General features: G+C 40.0%; 1 protein-coding gene across 1 annotated transcript in view; it reads left to right on the top strand.

Moving 5' to 3' along the window:
* myom1b (myomesin 1b) overlaps positions 1-18,742 on the top strand; it is a 29,614-nt gene extending 10,872 nt beyond the window's left edge. The window contains exons 11-38 of the mRNA XM_084746731.1: positions 2,753-2,894; positions 3,515-3,714; positions 3,817-3,870; positions 3,946-4,070; positions 4,268-4,451; positions 4,717-4,891; positions 4,982-5,103; positions 7,857-8,255; positions 10,153-10,349; positions 10,444-10,570; positions 11,495-11,679; positions 11,772-11,886; positions 11,973-12,129; positions 12,356-12,462; positions 12,590-12,634; positions 12,738-12,874; positions 12,996-13,140; positions 14,380-14,439; positions 14,677-14,744; positions 14,850-14,963; positions 15,865-15,952; positions 16,266-16,304; positions 16,391-16,496; positions 16,612-16,775; positions 16,985-17,021; positions 17,262-17,284; positions 17,720-17,775; positions 18,321-18,742. Of these exons, the coding sequence (XP_084602857.1) occupies positions 2,753-2,894; positions 3,515-3,714; positions 3,817-3,870; positions 3,946-4,070; positions 4,268-4,451; positions 4,717-4,891; positions 4,982-5,103; positions 7,857-8,255; positions 10,153-10,349; positions 10,444-10,570; positions 11,495-11,679; positions 11,772-11,886; positions 11,973-12,129; positions 12,356-12,462; positions 12,590-12,634; positions 12,738-12,874; positions 12,996-13,140; positions 14,380-14,439; positions 14,677-14,744; positions 14,850-14,963; positions 15,865-15,952; positions 16,266-16,304; positions 16,391-16,496; positions 16,612-16,775; positions 16,985-17,021; positions 17,262-17,284; positions 17,720-17,775; positions 18,321-18,581 (3,632 nt within the window). The 3' untranslated portion in view covers positions 18,582-18,742. The remainder of the gene's footprint in view (positions 1-2,752; positions 2,895-3,514; positions 3,715-3,816; positions 3,871-3,945; positions 4,071-4,267; positions 4,452-4,716; positions 4,892-4,981; positions 5,104-7,856; positions 8,256-10,152; positions 10,350-10,443; positions 10,571-11,494; positions 11,680-11,771; positions 11,887-11,972; positions 12,130-12,355; positions 12,463-12,589; positions 12,635-12,737; positions 12,875-12,995; positions 13,141-14,379; positions 14,440-14,676; positions 14,745-14,849; positions 14,964-15,864; positions 15,953-16,265; positions 16,305-16,390; positions 16,497-16,611; positions 16,776-16,984; positions 17,022-17,261; positions 17,285-17,719; positions 17,776-18,320) is intronic.
* Positions 18,743-21,318: the final 2,576 nt, after the last annotated feature.

Here is a 21,318-nt window from a genome sequence, read left to right as displayed (position 1 = left end):
AGATGGTTGATACATACATAAAATATTCTTTATGCTGTGTAGTGTGTATAGTTTTGACCATTCACAGACATAAACATACACGCATCGAGAAGTCTATGTTGTCTATGTGTTGCAGACATATTCACTTAAGTTAGCATGCTAACCCACTAGCCGCAGTCTGTTTGGTCATGTATCACTTCGTACCCCAAGAGGTAGAAAGTGGTATTAAAACATTAAACATTATTTAACAGAAAAATACAATCATTCCTCTTTTGAATTTGATTTTTTCTCTCTTTTTTAATCTAAGACAAGTTAAATTTCTGTGTTTGGTCCTGGTCCAGCTCCTGCTGAGCCCGGCTCTATCACCCACTCACCAAGTTCTGGACCTGGTGCCCATTCCAGTTCCTGTTAGCATTCCCTTATAGGTCCCCCTTGTCTCAGGTCTGAAAAACTCCTTCTCCAGTGAGCTTATTGGACCACTAGCTGAATGGCTAACTGGAGTAGCTAGTTCACGGCAGCTACAGTTAGCAAAATTTAGTTGATGTGTACTTCATGTGTTTCCCACCTCATAACATTGAGGAGGCAGGATTCATGATCTATACCGCAGCTCGCCACCAGGAGGTGATCCGGATGCTGTGGCATCACTTCTGGGGAGCTGTCACGTTGTCCATTTCTAATATGTCAATGGTTTGGCGTTTGAATGAAACAAGCGCCCAATTCCTACATATTACACCTTTAGCCGAGTGCATTTTTGTGAATTAGGTGTTTTGGAGCAGCTCACTATGAACGTGCCCCAAATTTACTGTGACTAGCAAAAAATAAAGATAACTGAATCTTGCTCCAAGGTTGTCACCAAACCTGAGACTCTTTCAGAGGACTTTGATCTCTGACTCATCTGTGGCCACACTAACAGTTGTTTTAATCTCACTTTATGCATACATAGAAGAAGTCCTCAAGCCTTTAATTCTATTAAATGTTACGCATCTAAGATATTTCCCCACATGTTCGCTGTCAACACAAGTTTAATGCAGCCTGATTCCCTCAGCTTTGTTTTTATCAAGTATGTCATCAGATCAAGGTTAAAGTCACAACAGCACGTCCTCTGGCACCTGATGACAATACCACGTTTAATAGTCAAAGCGTTCAACTGTGAGTGAGGGGTTTTAAATAGGATATCTCTAATAGAGACACCACCGAGTGGCAACTCCCTCTGGCATCTGTTTGAATACCATGGAAAAAGTGGTCAGCGAAGCTTATGTTTGCTGCCTTCGGAGACAATCTGACCTTTAAAGCCCCAGCTTCTTCACGTTGAGCGTGTACGTGCCAGAAAATAGACTCAGGGACGCCCAGTAAAGAAAGGGCCAGGTAGAGTCTCCATAACAAAAACGCTATATGATCCTGGCTGCACTCGGGCTATTCTCAGAGAGCTCAGCTATGGAATGAGTCTGGCTGTGAGCGCAGAGAAATTCTGTAAATATCTGCCTCAAGGAGAAACAATAGGCTGCCCAGTTTCCTTCCTGCTCTTTGAGTGACCACACTCTTTGGTTATAATTATCTCCTCCTCCTGTTTTGTCTCCTTATCTCACAGTGGTCATTCAACAGTTGCTGCTTTAAGAATTTTATCTGTTACAACTTTAAAATGTATTGGTAACACTTTCTATGAAGCCAGTGCATTAGAAACATACTTAGAATGCGTTATAATCTGCTTATAACACTGTATAATTATAGTTACAACACATTATAAAACTTTTATAATGACTTATAAGGTCAAATATCATAATACTAAATTGCTGGTCTATTGCTGGTCTTAATTGGTTACATTCCTAATGATGATTAATTGATTAATGATTAATCATTGAAACTCCTATCTTTGACATTTGTTAGAAGGCTATATTACACTATCATAACCCTCAAAGATGTCAAGAATAGCAGGAGTGCATTTATGAAAGTAATGTTAATTAATTTTATTATAATCAAACATACAGCCTATTTGATTTCACAATGGCTTTTTCCTTCAGTTAGAAACACCAGAAACAAGGTTATGGCAAGGTTATCTCATTATAGGGAATTTCATTACTTCACTTAAAGCACCCAAATAACTAATTAATTAATTACTCATAAGTGTGACTATAATGCATTATAACATGTTTATAATTAATAACAACTATAAGAATTATACTACACTATGAGACTTGTCAGTGAGTGACCAGCAATTATTAAATGTTAAGATACTTGACCTCATAAGTAATTTAAAATGTGCTTATAACACATCATAAGCCTGTTTATGATGCATTATAGACATTGGTGTCACAGAAACTCTCAGAAAAATGATGTGAAAAGGTGCCAGATGATAAAATACAGGCTACAGACTGTATGTACACATGTACCCAGTTAATACATGCTGTTTACACTTCATGATGCAGCTCTTGTATGTAGTGTGTCACTACAGTAGGTGCCCTGGCTTTACCCTCATGTTTCTTTAAGAGTCACCTCTCTTATCCTCTTTCACTCCGGGGACGGCTACTGCTAATTCTGTCCTCCTGCCGCTGATCGCTCTCGGCTTGTGTTTGACTTGAGGACCAGAAACATTCCTGGCATCGAGCCCCCGCAGCCACACAGTTCAGCACAGGCCACGGCTCACTTTAACACAACCACATACACCAAAAAAGTGAATAAATGTTAAAAATAAATAAATAAATGGAACAAACTTCTTTATAGTGTGTATGTGTATTCATATTGACAACCCAGACTGTGTTGTTACTGTTTGCGTTAGACACCGATGCTGAGATTGAAGGAGCTCCTGGTGCCCCTCTTGATGTCCGCTGTCTGGATGCCAATAAAGATTACATCATCGTCACCTGGAAGCAGCCAGCTGTCGATCGTGGCAACTCCATCTTGGGCTACTTTGTGGACAGGTCCTTCAATATGTTGCTGCCTGTTATGACTCTAACACAAGAGCTGGGACAGATTACTTTAAAATGTAGTCGGTTACTGAATGGCTATGGCAATTTTTATAATTAATAAGTAGCATTAGTAGTAATAATCCATTGGATTCTTTTTGATTAATTTAATCTGAATACTATTGGATTACTTTTGCATTCCTTCAAAATCAAACACTGAAAATATTTCACCTTATACTAAAACATTTCAACGTACATTTCAAAACATTTTCAGTGCCAAAAAAAAGCATTTTTGCACATGGCTCTTTTTTCTCTTGGTAGCTCCTGATTTTCTTACCCTTCCTGTCCAGTGAAAACCATGTATCCACAAATTTTACAATTTTTCTGATAAACTGAATGATTCTTTAAGGATTCTTTAAGATAAATAATCTATTTAAAAACCATCTTGGATTAGCTGAAAAATGCAATGTCCCAAAGCTGAAAACAAGACAGCGATGCTACAAACATATAATGACCATGATGCATTGCCATAGATTAAATTACCAAACAGTATATAAAGTAGTTGAAATCTACACCAGTAAAATGCAAACTAAAGATATTCCTACAAAAACCAAAGTATTGCACTGTGTCTCCAGATGTGAGGTTGGAACCACCCACTGGATCCAGTGCAACGACACTCCGGTCAAGTTCGCCCGTTTCCCCGTCACTGGCCTGGTGGAGGGCCGCTCCTACATCTTCCGCGTGCGTGCTGTGAACAAGAGTGGCATGAGTCACCCGTCCAGAGTGTCCGAGCCAGTGGCTGCCATGGACCCGGCTGATCGCGCCCGCATGAGAGGTACTGCTGCAGCCATTAATCTGTCTCCTCATACGTAAAGAAACAAAATTCTGGTTAGAAACAGATAGAAACTGATGATGATCATTGTCTACTTGCTGTCAGGTACCTCTGCTCCTTGGACTGGACAAATCATTGTCACAGAGGAGGAGCCTGCAGGTATGAAATATCATTTTTAACACCACGACATCCAGATGCGTGTAGGAATCTGATTGTTTATCTGGTGACCATCAGAGGGCGTCGTTCCTGGCAGACCTCTTGACCTGCAGGTGACGGAGGCAACCAAGAACTATGTGGTGCTGAGCTGGAAGCCACCTGGAGAGAAAGGCCTTGAGGGTGTCATGTATTATGTGGAAAAGGTCAGTTAAACCTATTCAACAACATTTTCTTTTAACGCAAACTTAAAACCTACCTAACATTATTATCTTTATTATATTTACTTGTTTTACTGCATTTATATTGTATAATTTTATTCGATCCTACTTTTTTTGATTGAATGATATTCCTACATGTTACCTGTTGATTAAAATCTTGTCCTTGTATCCTCGTTTGTCAGTGTGTGTCGGGCACAGACAGCTGGCAGAGGGTGAACACAGAGATCCCGGTCAAGTCTCCTCGCTTTGCGCTGTTTGATCTTGCCGAGGGGAAATCCTACAGCTTCCGCGTCCGCTGCTGCAACTCAGCCGGCGTCGGCGAGCCATCTGACCCGACTGAGGCCACCACTGTTGGAGACAAGCTTGGTCAGAAAACACACGCACTAACATACTATAAACATATATAACATACTTTGGTTTAATTATCTCTGCAAGACTCACACATATTAACAAAGAATAAATAGACAGGAAGATAAGATCATATTTCAACATAGTATATAGTTTATGTATAAAATCTAAGAGGTGATTATGGGAAAAATATAAGCAGTGACAGGATTTTCATGCTAATACACACATGCATCATAAGAGCTCAGCTATCAGTCAATTAAAGGTCAAATATTCTGGTCCACAGATATCCCATCTGCCCCAGGCAAAGTTGTCCCGACCAGGAACACAGACACATCAGTCGTTGTGTCTTGGGAAGCGTCCCGTGAAGCCAAAGAGTTGGTGGGATACTACATCGAGGCAAGCATTGTGGGCAGCAATGAGTGGGAGCCATGCAACAACAAGCCTGTGAATGCAACCAGGTAAAATTACTCCTCTCTCTCTCTCTCTCTCTTCTAACCAAGGTTTATGAAGGCCATTTTATAGAAATGTGTTTGCTGGTTAATTTGCAGGTTCATCTGCCACGGTCTGATGACAGGGGAGAAATACATATTCAGGGTGAGGGCAGTGAACGCAGCAGGGATCAGCCAGTTCTCCCAGGAGTCTGAGCCTGTGGAGGTGAAGGCTGCTATTGGTGAGTAAAACTGAGGGTTCATCTCTCAACACGAGAAGATAATGCAGGAAATACTTTATCCCGTTGTTTGTATATGTAAAAAAAATATCAATTTAATAATGTGTAAGAATCAGCTGTTGGTGCTGAAGCTTGCATTTCTGAATTCATTTTGCTGTTACTGTGTGTAATGTGAGGTGACTAAAAAGATAAAATTTCAGCACAAAATGACTCCTGAAATGTGCCACACCACAGACTGATGATTAGTTAAAATATTATAGCTGTTGTCTTCACTTCTTTGTCTGTACTTCCACACTTTCTTCACCGTGGTTCCACTCTGTCACCCTGTCACGTTATTCTGCACTGTTCTGTGCTCCACCTACCCACCCACCCCCGTCCAGCCACATCCACCCCTCTCCACACACCTCCTCCCTTCTTCCTCCTCCACCTCCTCCTCCCTGCACAGCCTGAGGCAGGGTCAGGGTCAGGACTTGTAGACTTCCTCTAATTTGGGTCAGCGTGATCCAATTCAGCGGTGGTTACAAACCAGCCCGGTATCACACCACCACCACCACCCCCTATTTCCCCCACCTACCCTGGGCACAAAATGTGTCGGCAACCCCCCACATGGTGCTGAAGGTACCAACACGCACACCTCCCCACCCCACCGGTACCCTCAAACTGCACTGAATTCTGTCTTGACCTTTTAACAGCTAACCTGGCAGTGGTATTGTTCTGTTCCATATGTAAGGGATAATGTACAGTGAGCAGGTCATTATTGTGAATTAAACTTTCGTGCTACAGAATATTCATTTTAAAATGAATTATGGCTTTATTTCACAGTAGTGATCTGCTCAGTTACATCATCCTGCTTGTTACAGGGTTATGTACCAAAAAATATACATAATTTGACACAAAATATTAACCTTAAAATGATGTTAGTGATTTAGCAATGATTGTATTGTTCTCCAGAGCTGTCCATAGCATCAATCTGTTCTGTATAACAATGGTCTGATACACAGAAATAACAAACTGTAATTGACCAATCAGAATCGAGTATTTACTAAAGGCTTTTAATTACTGTACTACTAAGATATGAAGAATTCTGAGTTTAGTTCAAAATACACATTTACATCATGCACATACAGTGCTGCCAGACTGACCTACTTTTTATGAGAAGGATTGGGTGGATAAAAATTGTGTTTGGGCGGTGTGAGATAATTGGGGCCTTTTTTTGTATCATCTGGGTGTTTTCTCCTGACAGAAAATGATGCTGTGTTCCAGTGCCTGGTAGTATTATTGAGACTGAAAGGGCACTGAGTTCAGTAGACACATGGTGAGAAAACACAATAAGTTTAAGACTTGTGAAAGCCAGCGGTGGAAGAAGTACTCAGAAACTTTGCTTGAGTTAAGTACCTATAACTTTTACCGTTGGTACATGTGTCCTTTCTATTTTTTTTTCTTTTAATAATCAAATAGAATAGGCTTATGCACACTCATCCTTACCAAAAGGCAAATAATGATCATTATCACAGTAAAAATATTAAGTGCAACTAAAGTACTTAGTTACATACCATCACTGGTAAAAGCTTTTATCTGTTCACATAAAGTAAAACTTTTTATATGTTGAATGTAACAATATCTGTAACCGTCACCTAATAATAATGAAAACTGATCGCATGGACAAAAATTTTGTTTCAGTCAGATCTGGCAACATTGTATAAATAACATACTAAGGCTGGACGATATGAATGAAATCATGGTAATTTTCCCGTAATGATTTATCACAAAATAACGATCAAGCTGTTTTTTTCAGCTGTTATCATTCATCCTTTTTGCACAAAAATAAGATCTATAAGTAGTAAATTAGTTTCCTGAGAAGCTCCACCTTATCTTTATATTATCAAGATATGATTCCACTAAAAGTCAGAAAGTTGTAACATTAATTTGGAGTCCAGCCCTAACATATGCTGTGCAAAACAGACCAATCCGACGCTCTTTCTGATCTCCTGCATGTGTTCCCTAAAGTCTCTCTGCATTATTATGATAACTAACATAACTCTCAGCCTTTGGATGCCACTCATTCACTGGCCAGCTTTGTGCTGAGCGGCATGCTCTGTTTTCCCTTATGAAACACACTCATAGTAAAAATGCCGATGTATTTCTCTGCACAGTCATGCAGGCAGAAATATTGATAATGCTGTCAGGAAACAATGTTTTCTGTTATGTTTGGTTACAAGAATGCAACAGGGTTAGTAATGTTCCTTTGCAGTACATTTCATCTAAGAAAAGTCACAGTTCTTACTGAGAGTTGTTAATATGAAGGGCAAAAAGTAACAGCTGCAAACAATAAAACTACTTCATATGAATTATATCACCAATTATTTCATCTTTTGAGTGAAAATCTAAGAGATTATGAAATCCATTGGCAGTGTTACTAAAGCTCAGTGTTTTTTCATAAAGGGTTGGTGCAAAGCCTGCACATCCACACTCATTTGCAGTTCTGCTTCACTCGCCTGCATGCTCTCATAATCCTAAATGAAACATACTCACCTTCTCACACGGATGTCACATGTTGGTCATCTTGTCTTCATTTTTCCCTCCCAGTCAGATGAAGACATCTTATTGTATTTGATGATCTGATGTACTGAATTTTGCTTTCTGTTTCTGCTTGTTTTCTCTTTGCTCTCTGAATGTTGTGTGGTTGAGAGGATCTTGTGAACGGCCTGTTTTTTTTTAAAAAAGCCTCTTCTGCTTTTCTCTGCTAACTCCTGTAGGGGGCGGCATCCCTCATGGTGTGTTGCCGGAGATGGGGCCGGGGGGTAACGTGGGCCAACTAACCGAGCACAGGCCACGCTGGACGGGCACGCATGAAACTGTCCAGTCCCCCCCTGACACTAAGCAAAAGCGCAGTAGAGCTCAGGCTGACACTGAAGCCAGGCAGGGGGCCGGGGCTGCTGGCTCGGGCCTCGCACGGCCCGACCCCATGGAGAGTACGGGCAAGGGGGGCAAGAGAGGCAGCGTGTCCTGGGCCCCTGACCTGGCAAAAGAGCTGGTCTCAGAGTCTGTGTCAGACTCAGTTTCTGACTCACTTACTGACATAGATGCACATTTAGCCCCAGTCCCTCACGATCAGGCTGTAGAGACAGTCAAAGCGCCTGAGACCAAACAGGCACGTAAGTTCTCTGTGGGTTCTTCAGCTAATCGGGAGACAGCGAGGCCCAGGAGAGAGTCGTCAGGTGAGCACCAGTCAGAGGTGGAAATCTTTTCATCAACTCTCCATCAATGTCTCTCCCCACACTTATATTCTGACCTGGCTTTACTGAGGAATAAAAGAAGGATGGGTAGCACTTTGTTTGAAGGGGTATGCATAAGACTGCCATTACACTGTCATAGGACTGTCATTACACTATCATAACATGACATGATGCTTGACTGCTGTTATTATTCAGTTAATTATGTTTTCTTTTATTGCAAAGTTGTTAGAGATGTCTTTATCATGACAACTTGACATTAATCAAGACAACATAACCTGTCATAAACATGCCATAGCAGACTTACTTTAATTATCAGATTTAAAGAAACTATTTAGCTTTATGTTTTGACATTGCATTAAACTGTCATATGTGGTTGGTTTTGATTTTTGGCTGTGAATATTTTCCTTAACCTTAACTACAGTAATAAATTTTGGACTGGTCATTAAAATGTCATTAAGTCTTATTACACTGCCAAATGCTTTTCAAACAGTGTCATGAATAATGTCCTTGACCTCAGTGGCAGTGGTACATTTCGGACCTGTTATTAAGATGTCTTTAAATGTTATGACAGATTATGTTGTCTTGATTAATGTCAAGTTGCCATAGCAAAGACATCTCAAGCAATCTCAACTTTGCATTAAAAAGAAACAATGGACCGAATGACACTTAGACAACAGTAATAGACATTCATAAAGACATGTTCATGACAGTTGTATGTCATGGTGTCAGTCTTTCTGTGAGGTTCTACTGTTACTACTGTTTCTGTCATATAATTATCAGTTGTTGAAGTGCTCTACTGGTTTTCTCCTATTAAAGGTAAGTCGTTGTAAAACACCACCAAACTTTAACTCAGCAAAGTCACGCTTGTCAACATTTTGCTCGCCACTTTCCCACAACCTCCTCACTTGGTGGCTCAGTGTCAGTGACCTGGCACCTCAGGACCTGAAGTACCCACAGCACTTTAACACACAAACACACATAAGTATGTCATGGCAGGAGCCAGCTAATCACACCCTGTACTTGAAAAGTGGGTCATCCAACCAACACAAGATCAGGACACTTGTGGCCTGAGCCCTTTTTGGTAGCTCGCTGTGTAAATCTTCAGATGTCCACCTCTCGGGCACTTTGACCAACTTCTCACCCCTAAATAGGGGAGGGTATCAAGTTCACGTGACTATTTGTGTAAGACAGGCCAATTTATTATCACCATGTTACATGATCCTGCTTTTCGAGAGGCCTTTTGCTCACAGCCACTCCTTCATCCAAGTCCCAGAAATCACAGTGTCCTTTACTGAAAAATTTCTTGCCACAGATTTTATGTAATATTTAACTATTTTAACCATATTAATTAATAGGAAGAGTTTGACATTTTGGGAAATAATCCACTTTCTTGCTGAGAGTCAGTTTCCCAAAATCTTAAACTGTTTGTTGAAAAAAAAGTCAGAATACAAATGCCTGATATAAAAAGTTTGCAGCAGGTATTCACCCACTATTGTTTTTAAACTTATACAGAATCTAGTGACGTCTTTTTTGGCCATGGAAGAACGTGAGTTGTAATGCGGCCAATACCTGCTGTAAACAGAAAGGTTCTCAGTAATGGGATGCTGAAGCTCCACAGCATCTACAAACTCATGAAAGGCAATTTTATGAGATATTCAAAGATTACAGAAAAATTAAACCAGCCGGTCGAAGGTGTAAAAAAAAAGGTTTTGGATTTAAAAGTATCACCTCGTTGTGTTGCTTCAGTTTCCCATTACTTCATCCTGTTCCCCTACTGAGCCATTCTGGTGTTAATTTGAGTCTTCTGTCATCTCAGCCTCTCCTGCTCCACCCTATGGCATCACTGTCCTGGAGTGTGTGCGCGACTCCATGGTGCTGGCCTGGAAGCAGCCCACCTTCATCGGCGGTGCTGACATCACCGGCTACTTTGTGGATTACCGTGAGGTCATCGATGGCGTGCCGGGGAAGTGGCATGAGGCCAACATCAAGTCTATCAGTGAGAGGGCCTACAGGGTGAGCTGATGGTAAATTCAAATACAATTGATTTTAAAGACCTACAGGACAGTTTCATAAACAAGTGTTTGTCTTCATGTCCGTCTGTCTCCAGGTGTCTGACCTGAAGGAGAACAAGAAGTATCAGTTCCAGGTGCGAGCCTGCAACATGGCAGGTGTCGGCATCCCGTCGCTGCACAGTGACACCTTCCTGTGTGAGGAGTGGACCATTGCTGTGCCAGGTTGGTTAGACTTCAAGTTTAACTTACTGAGAGTATGTTCTCATGAACAGATCTTTTATCTGAAAGTTATAAGTTATATATGAAAGTCAAATCCTTCGTAGATATATGCAAAATGAAACTTAGAGGAATAATTAGTGAATCTGAAATCTTGCAAGTTGCATAAAAACCTTATAAGACGAAAGATGTCACATATAAGAAACAAAAAAACAAAACATTTATATAATATATATCGTATCAAGGCAGAGTTCTTACTGCAGTCGCCTGGGTTCAATTCCAGCCCTGGGCCTTTGCTGCATGTCCACCACCCCCCTGCCTTTTGATTCAGACCAGATTCTTATAATTATGTCGAATGAGAGAAATGCAACAGTGTCCACTTTCATTAGTAAATAATAGTATAAGAAACGCAATGCATATACAACGTAAACCTTTACTATTAAAGGCAATGGAAAATTCTTACAAGTTAATTTCTTTTCCATATTGACAGTCTTAGTTTATTCCCATAACAAGAAACCACCAATTATTAAAAGAAACATAAAGTCAGCAGCAAAAAAAAACATAAAAATTCAAAGTCAGGCTCCTACACCTGTGTTTCAAGTCCTGAACATAACTTTTCCTCCTGCTCACATTGTGATTTGCTGCTGTTGGATTGACTGATGAGACATGACTGATCAGTAAAATGAAAAGCTGATTTTGTGACATATTTTATAGACATGATGTGTAATCTTTGGGCCTGAGGAGGAGATCTAGTTATTCCAAGTTTGTCTTTATGAGTCCCATCTGAGTACTTAAAAGTTAAACTATTCTTGTCTTCCTTTCACTGGAGAGACCCTGCAACCCACTCTAGGACCCCTGCTGGTCCCCGGACCCCAGTTTGAAAACCACTGATTTAGCCTGCGTGTGTAACGAGTCTGTTCTGGACCACAGGACCTCCTCATGACCTGCAGATAAGAGAGGTGCGAAGCGACTCTCTGGCGTTGCTATGGAAACCACCTGTGTACCAGGGCCGTGATCCAGTCAACGGGTTCTACATCGACATCAAGGAGGCGGACGCACCAGAGGAGGCCTGGAGGGGAGTCAACACTAAGGCTACGGAGAAGACGTACATCAAGGTCGCCATCATCCGGCTGAGAGATCAATTTTCACATGCAGCAGCAGTCGGTGTGTAATCTGGTTATTATTCTTTTTTTTTTTAAATTTTCAGATTAAGAATCTGAAGGAAGCAGAGACCTATGTGTTCCGCGTGCGCGCTCAGAACAAAGCTGGTGTTGGAAAAGTCTCAGACGTAACAGAGCCGGTGCCAGCTCTGACGAAACCAGGTGAGAACAAAGGCAAACTGCTGATGACAAATAGCTTGTGAGTTCATTGTCTCAAGCTGTTAACACTATTTCCTGTGGGGTTTCAGGCACCAAAGAGATAGTTGTGGACGTTGATGACGACGGTGTCATCTCCCTGAACTTCGAGTGCGCCGACATAACCCCCGACTCCAAATTTGTTTGGTCCAAGAACTACGAGGAAATGACAGAAACCTCCCGCATGACCTTAGAGACCAAGGGAAACAAGTGAGATGACGCTGGTTTTGTCACTACCTGGGTAGATTAACCCAGGATCATTACTAGTATCATATGACTCTTAAAGAAAACTTAGACCATACTACACTAAAAACTTTGTAAAACTCCATCTGGCGGTTGCGGTGACATTGCAGTAGGTACTTCACCATCTCTTGCCTGGTGCAGAACTGCACCCTGCTGACTGCACTCCTCTAGTTATACTGTGTTTTCCCTGCAGGTCCAAAGCCGTTTTCAACGCTCCCGGGGAGGAGGACATCGGCATTTACTCTTGTCTGGTCACCCACACTGACGGCGCTTCAGCCAGCTACACCCTCTCTGAGGAAGGTAGGTTGCAACATCCAGAAGAAAATAATGTTTTTAAAGAGGTAATCGTAATAAAATGACTTCAGTTTGTTTATGAATTTCTTTCCCCCGTCTTTGTTTATGAATTTCTTTCCCCCGTCTTTGTCAGAGTTAAAGAGGCTGCTGGGGATCAGTCATGACCACAAATTTCCCAGTGAGTTTATCAGCATCGCGTGCCATCACAGCTGTTTGTAAGTGTGTCATGGACCGGACTGTTTCTTTGAGCTCTCTTTCTTCATCCGTCCCTTTCACACTAGTTATTCCCCTGAAGTCAGAGCTGGCTGTGGAGCTGCTGGAGAAGGGAAGAGTTCGCTTTTGGCTGCAGGCAGAGAAGATCTCGGCAAACGCCAAAGTTGATTACGTCTTCAATGATAATGTTCTCTCTCAGGGGGAGGTCAGTGAACAAAAAAGGAAATGAACCCTCAGTCATTTCTGTTCATCATATATCTGGAAATTATGTTTTTTTTTATATATATACATATAGATATGTTTAAAAAGTCGTCTTTGTTTTGCAGAAATACAAGATGAACTTTGACAAGAACACTGGTGTGATTGAGATGATCATGGAGTCTCTGACCCCGGCAGATGAGGGCACCTTCACCTTCCAGTTGCAGGATGGGAAAGCCACCAACCAGTCCAGTTTGGTCCTGATAGGAGACGGTATGTTCAGTCAAAACAAAACAGTCCTGAAGATGCTCCTAATCAGAAATTCTATTCAACTGGAGTCCAGTGAGAGTTTTGCATCAAGACTTAGTTTTTGGCGTCGAAATATTAATTATTTAAAGTCGTTCAAGTAATCAGTTGTTACTTATTCAGTACAAATATATTGGCCTTTCCAGTACATACAGTTGTAATGCAGAGCTCTGCAACTTTATGTTCTGGACACTGGAGGGCAGTAAAACGTTTCAGAAAACACAAAGTAAAAGAGCATCCCAGGCAATGTTGCCAGATTGAGTAGTTACCACCAACAAAAAGTGAAGCTATTTTTCAGTATTTGAATACAGCAATACAATAATAAGCTTTTGTAAATGTACCTGTGCAGGATCAAAGCAGACGCCGATATATAAAAGCATCCTGCACATGTCCACATCAGTCATGTTAGACACGTTATTGACAAAAGATTCAGTCACACTGACCAGAAAATTGCAAAGTTACAGATGACCGGATTTTAGGTAGATTTTATAGATTTTTAAAAAATATCATTTGTCAGTTTTTCCATGAATGACTCTCACGCCCTGACCACCAAAACCAAAATGATGCCTCAGTTTAACATTTTCTTCCAGTCACCATTCTGTCATAGTTCTGTGATAAAAGACCTGAAAACGCCTCTGTTCACTTTTTCATTTACAGTGATAAAACAAGGCCGATTATTAGTAATCAAGGAAACCAATAACTGATATTTGGAACCAGTGTGCATTTACAGTAAATATGATAATCCTTAGAAGAACACAAATATCAACACAAAACTCTTCCTCTTGTGTTCTTCTGTTGCACAGCAGCCTTCAGTGTTGATATACGCTCTTACCAATCAGATAATGTTGTGGGTGAGACAGTGAGTTAAACCACAGAGTGATGACTACAGATAGAGAGACGCGGCTGCATTCATTTATTATATTGCCAGTTGGATAATTAAAAACAAAAAACAAAACAAAACATGGATTCTGATTGTAAAAATGTGGAATATTAGATCTGATAATCGGTCGATCCCAAACTCCCTGAACTGTAGAATCACCTGAAGCATAAAAAACCCCAAATATACAGAAAAACACTAACCTAAATGAAAGTATTCAATTGAGCCACTTTTATGATGAATGGGCTACTTTTTCAGTCCAAACTGGCAACATTGTTTCCAAACACTGATGTTATCATATAATTTAATTGCAACTTTTATATTTACAGTGTTTAAGGAGCTGCAGAAGGAATCAGAGTTCCAGAGGAAAGAATGGCACAGAAAGCAAGGTATGGCACACTCGCTATAATCCGGTATCCCCAAATATTCATGTGGTACTCGTGGGTTTAAGGCTGCAACTTACAACTTTCATTACTGGTTAAATGATTAGTTGTGTCACCTGGAAAACAACAAAAAGCAGCATCCCAGAGCCCAAGACGACGTCTTTAAATGTCTTGCTTTGTTTGATCATCTGTCCAAACCCCCAAAATACAAAATTTACAAAGGAATTGCCACGTTTGTTGCAGGTCCTCACTTCATCGAGTTTTTGGGTTATGAGGTGACACCAGAGTGCTGCGTTGTGCTGAAATGCAAGGTGAGACTGAACTTTTATGACCTCTCAACTTAAAAAAAAAACAAAAAAAAAAAAACACAGCAAGTGTGTTCATTTTTCACATCCTGATGTCATGTTGAATTTCAGGTCGGCAACATAAAGAAGGAGACCTCGGCGGTGTGGTACAAAGACGGACGCGAGATCAAAGCAGACGAGCACCTCGGCTTCACTGAGGGAGTGCTGAAACTGGAAATTGCTCAGGTAAGAACATGAGAGAAGTGTGTGAAGTGTGGTTTATGTACATATATGTGTATATTTCTGTGCTGTATAATTGTCCCTGAATTCATTTGCATATATGAATGTAAACACACAGCTCTGTTTATATCTATACTCCAAAAATATGTGGATTTTCTTCACATTTTCTGGGCATCTTTCACCTCAGTGTTGGTCCACAAGATGAGGAGGAAGTTGGGGTCGAGAAGCATCAAAAGCGACCCAATTAAGCTTTTTTTTTTAAACCCAGAAACCCCTACAAAGCTTCCTTCTAAATAACCAACATCCATCTTGAAAATAAATTTAACATCTCATTTTTTAAAAGCTAACAATGCCATTAAATTAATTCGCACTAAATTTTTTTGATACAATTTTCTTTCTCTAACTTTTCTGTCTTCTTCTCTGTTTTAATTCTCTCTCAAATCTCATGTAACCCTCCTTTCCATTCTGCGTCTCATAAGTTCAGTTCCATCCCATTGTATTGTCCCTAAACGTCTGTCCGAATGGCATTCATCCTTCCAGGTGCTCTAACATATATAAACATGATGTCACATGTGTCCCATTTCAGCGCGACTCCCCCGCAGACTCACAGGATTATGCCGCCAGCCTAATCTGGAGAAGACTAAAAGTTGGGATCAGTTATCTCTTGTCATCATGGGCCGACGGCCACCTCTGGTTTTGCCGTTCCGCCTGAGAATGCATTGTTTTTTTAATGATCGATTTTTATGTTTGTTTGTCTGTTTGCTTTTTTGCTTTTGCGTCATATATGTGTTATCTGCAGCATCCTTAGCAGAAGAGAAAAGCTTGCCTTTTCAGATGAATACAAATCATATTTGTTGTTCGGTGTTGTTTTTACGATCGAATCTGACGCTCCTGCTCTCTCCGTCAGATTTCCAAAAAGGATTCTGGTGTGTATGAGGTGGTTCTGAAGGATGACAGAGGAAAGGACACTTCCAAACTGAATCTGACAGATCAAGGTGACCCCTGCCGAGACACACAATAAGAGCCTGTTTACACCTGACACTTCGGGAGAGTGTGGATTTATTGAAGTGGGGCTGTATGTGCCAGCACAGAGGGTAAACACTGAACAGCTGTGGACAGGTTCAGCAACCAAATGTATTTTAGCCACTTGAAAAAGGTCCACCTAAAAATAATCACTGTCAGTTTGAGTGTATGCTAAAACTTAAAACCACAGGACACATGTTAATATCAGGTGTAAACAGGCTCTCAGACAACCGATGACTGTGGCAAATATACGAGTTGAGATGATCAAATCTTTTTCTCCTCTAGGTTTCAAAGACTTGATGAATGAAGTTTTCAGTTATATCGGTAAGAAGACAAACATTTCGTCTCCAAACAACATGGTGCCTGATTCATTTTAAGTTACCCTAAATAATTTTTTATTTCATTTGCAGCCAATTCCTCCACTCCTCTGAAGATCACGAGCACAGATGAGGGCATCCGACTCTACACCTTCGTCAGTTACTATAATGATTTACTCCAAGTGACATGGCACTACAAGTACGTGAGATGAATCAGTTACAGACACTCTAATGACTGAAATTAAGCTAATTTTGTTCGAAAATATTTCAGTGTGTGTTGTCTCAGAGCTGTGTGTGTGTCGTCTCTCCGACAGGGATTCGGCCATCGCCTTCTCTGACCGTATAAAGAGCGGCGTGGTGGGAGAGCAGCTGTGGCTGCAGATCACGGCGCCCACAGAGAAAGACATGGGCAAGTACGCCATCGAGTTCAACGATGGGAAAGGTGGCCTGAGGAGGACTGTGGAGCTGTCTGGTCAAGGTGAGACCATCGTTAGAAATTTCTCTCTTACAAAGATTGCATATTTTAATGACACTCTGGTTTTATGTTTTTAGGCATTTGATGACTTTGCATAGCAATTCATCTTTCTTATTTTCCATTTTTTGTGTCCTAAATAAGCTGAATTTGTTGTATAAATCACTCAGACAATAGCGTATTCAGACTCCCACAACCTTTTCTTTGTTTTGCAGCATTTGACGACGCCATGGCAGAGTTCCAGAGACTCAAGTAAGTTACTAACTACTCAGTAACTATAATATTATTAGCTTATTGACACACATGCTTAAGCGCTTCACCTAACATTGCATTACTGTTTTTCACAGACACGCTGTTTCTAAATTTAAACCTACAGTATTTATGATGAATACATGAGGAACTATGCATGAAGATTAAGCCTTTACTTTCACTTCTGATTCTCAGCACCTTTGACCTAATTTGTTGTTTCCTCTTTTTTTTTTCCCTCAACAGAGCTGCTGCTGTTGCAGAGAGAAGTAAGTGACGTTGTGCTTACAGTGGCTTCACGTTTGACAGATTTTAGGCCTGCTGTTGAATTATGAAGAAGAACCTGTCCTTCATATATTGTTTAGATATATTGTATAATGGACTTTCAAATGCCACAACTTGGATTTTGACTAAAACTACAAGGCAGATCATATAAACTTTGTTCTTTTCACTTAATTCTTACAGAGTTCTGCTTCCACTGATTACGTATAAAGCAATAAATGAGGCAGACTATGTACTAGTAAAAATATTTACAACATTTAATGTCATAATGTATACAAGCATCTACAATTTAGAGAAAACAGTCTTGCTTTAACTGCAATCATAGTTGCAATTATGATAACTTTTCTAACAGAATTTAAACTTTTTTAAGGTGCAATGTATCTGTTGTAATTAATTATTGAGGTCAACATTGTTTCTTTCAGATCGTGCTCGAGTAGCAGGAGGTCTGCCTGATGTGGTCACTATACAGGAGGGCAAGGTAAACTGTCTCATCTGATATTGTGTACTTTAATGTGGAGTCACAGGAACGCCATTAAAAGAGTAAATCCTTTATTTCTATGTTTATGCATTTATATATTTGTTAAGATATATTTTTATTAATCCTTTGCACAGGAATTGCTCTGTTTAATCTGCATGTTTCTAATTTTTTTGCTATATTTATTTTCATCCATTTATCTTTCCTTATTTTTTTCCCTATGCTCACACATGAGTCCTGCTAGGGTTCATTAAAAGTAAAAGGATACTAATAAATAGAAAAATGTGTATATATATATATATATATATATATATATATATATATATATATACAAAAAATAGTAATTTATATGGATAAAATGCGTACATATATTTTCTTAAAAATAAATAAATAACATATATACAGATATATATGAACAAATAAATGAAAAATGATTATAATTATTATTTAATATTTGTTATTTATTTATAGTGACTCCACATGCCTAAATATAATTGTTCTTATGTATAATATTCATGGTGTGTGTTGCATGTTTGTCCTCTTCCCAGGCCCTCAATCTCACCTGCAACATTTCGGGCGACCCCGTGCCCGAGGTCACCTGGCTGAAGAACGACAGGGAGATCACGTCCGACGAGCACTGCATCCTCAAGTTCGAGTCGGGCAAGTTCGCCAGCTTCACCATCACCGGCGTGAACACGTCGGACTCTGGCAAGTACAGCATCCTGGTGAAGAACAAGTACGGCACAGAGAGCGGGGACTTCACCGTAAGTGTCTTCATCCCTGAAGAGGCGGGCGGCAAGAAAAAATAAAAGCGGTCCAAATCTTGTCGTAAATATGTATAAATGAAAAAAAAAAAACTGGAAACACTTAAAGGAAGAAGAAAAAAGGCTTGAGGATGTGTTAGATGTTTTGTGTAGAATATAAACTCTTGAGGTGCTGAATCTGAAATGAAATGTCCAACAGTTCAGAGGAGAAATCCAAAGTGTGGTTATGACTTGTAAAATCATAATGATAAATATGTACTCATTTGGTCCAATAATCACAAATCTAACTGATCGTAAAAAAAAACAAAACAAAATACCTGTGTGACATCATGTCCACTCAAAAATGTAACTGGTGCAATCTTAGTTTTTGTTTGTGTAAAGTTGTGGCATGCGGAAACAAAAAAAATATTTTACCTTACTTAATTTAATATTACTTGACAAAAGAAAGCCAAAGGTAAAAGACATGTTGTGTAGCTGAGTCCTGGAAAGCTCATGAGGTTCATGTGGAAAAAAGAATTATGAATGTCTTTACGTGTTTTATCCCATTTGCTGCAAATTATGTTTACTTTACTGCAAAACAGTTAGAAAAATAATAACTTTGCACTGATTTCAGTATTTTTCTTGTATTTCAGGCAGCAGTTTATTTTAGACCAGACCATTAAAACATGGAAAGCATTTCGCTGACCCTGACCCATACTCGAGACACAGAAAGTCATGATTAACAGTGATAGGTCGTCATTTTGTTCAGTCAATGTTCCGTGTAGTAAATCTTGGAAGTCGGTGCGTTCAAGTGCTGGTTGGAATCTAGAACATCATCATTTTTAGATTCTGCAGCACTCCATTATATGTTAGCTTTGGCTAGCCACCTACTGTAGGTATTATGCTAGCTGGCTAAACATGATGATGATGAAACATGATGTTCTTGTGTTTTTGGTTTTTGGGACGGCTAAATTAAAAAAACACCAACCTTAAAGATCTTTTGCAGTATAAACGTTGATTTTAAATATTCATAGTATGATTTGAAGAATATAACAAAATGTTGCAAATGGGCTAAAACATGTCCTTTATTGTAAAGTGCCATTTCATCAGATTCTACATTCAGTCCTGTTTTATTGTTATTCACAGTCATTTGAATGTTGTGATCACGCCATCACTTCCATTGTCTCCCTGTTGTAGTGAACACTGTATGTTTGCCCCCTTTCATTATTATTTATGTTATTCACCATTGTTATGACACCCCCTGCACAGTCCATCATTAATGATTATGATGCCTCCTTTATTTGTGATTATGATGATAACGATGACACTGTAATGGAGACTGTTAGATCACTTCGTTATTATTGCGTCACTTCCTGTTCCCCTGTTTCTTGATGAGACTAATAAAAACAAGCATGTACTTCCCCACTTCCTCCTCCTCCTCTTCCTCTTTGAGTTGTCTCACTTTCCACCCTTTCACTTTTTCGTCTCACTCTGCTGTTTCAGTTTTTCCCTTTTCCACTCCCAGTCACGATTTCTGTAGACTCGGACCGTCCGAAGATCAGCCACCAGCATGGAGACCGCCCCTCTCTCTTCTGTAGTAACCACGGTGGGCTTGATTGATGACGCTCTGGAAAATATGAACTAAAAAAACTCACAGTTAAATGAGCACAAACAGAGCAAACAAAATCAAGCTCACCTGAATGTAACTGAGAGAAAACTAATGCTGTTTCCCCTTGTTGTCTGGTCACCAACGGTACTATCATACAGCTGGCAAACAACATTTTAAGCTATTTTAAATTGAGAGTTTTACTTTTCAGAGCAATGTGCATTTGTTTTTGGGACAATGGGCCGTTTGACAAATGGACTTTTGGTCCAGTGGGAAATATTTTGGACAATACGGTGGTGCAGGAATTAGCCCTAAAATACGGAAATGAGCATGCAGTGTTGCCCCTTCATTGCCTTGATGTCACTGGGTTTTTTAAAATTGTTTTTTGGTTATTTGCCTGAAATGAAATGAAAGATTTTCATGTTTTGCTCTATGACATAAAAACCCATGAATGATAAACATTATCACACTGAAGTCATGTAGTGGTGGTGACACTGAGTCATGTGACCGTGGTGTAGTTCATTCTTAATTTCTGCTGATTGCATTTTTGCTTCAAAAATCATAAAATGGTGTTCATTTGTCAAGATTATCTTGCTGAGCAAAATGTGCGACTATCAAACTTTTGATCACCACAGAGCTCATTTTCTGTCCTAATCCAAATTCCTATAGAAAAATCTTTTTTGGCTTTTTGATGAGGGAACCAGCGCGATGCTAACTTCTTGGATGAACTCATGCAGTTACTCTATGGTCCAAAAAAATGTCCCACTGGACCACAAAACAAACCACCATTGTTTTGAAAATGAAATTTCCGATGTCAGAATAAAATCATGAGAGATTTGCCTCACTTGGTGGGTTAAGGTTAGGGTTATGTATGAATGTATTTTTGGAGCAGTGGGTGTTTGATTTTGGGATAACAGGCTGTCAAACAAATGGGCTCTCAGTTCAATTGGGCATTTTTCTGACCACAAGGGTATCGGAGTGATGGGCAGTCGGAACAATGGCATGGACCCACAGTAAAACCAAGTTGTTGTCCGGATTAAACAAACAAGATATAATGTGTTAATTAGTGAGCTTTGAAAGTGCTGGTAGGCAGATTTTGTTATCTAGCTGTGTCCAGTATTTGTGCTAAGCTAAGATCCTGCTGCGTATCTCCAGGACTCCTCTATTTCTGATCGCCTCTGTGGCTTAGTTACATAT

Source organism: Lutjanus erythropterus, chromosome 21 (assembly GCF_056507025.1).
Source record: "Lutjanus erythropterus isolate fLutEry1 chromosome 21, fLutEry1.hap2, whole genome shotgun sequence".
Lineage (NCBI taxonomy): Eukaryota > Metazoa > Chordata > Actinopteri > Lutjaniformes > Lutjanidae > Lutjanus > Lutjanus erythropterus.
Note: the sequence above shows the minus strand (reverse complement) of the source record. Positions and strands in the feature narration are given on the sequence as shown.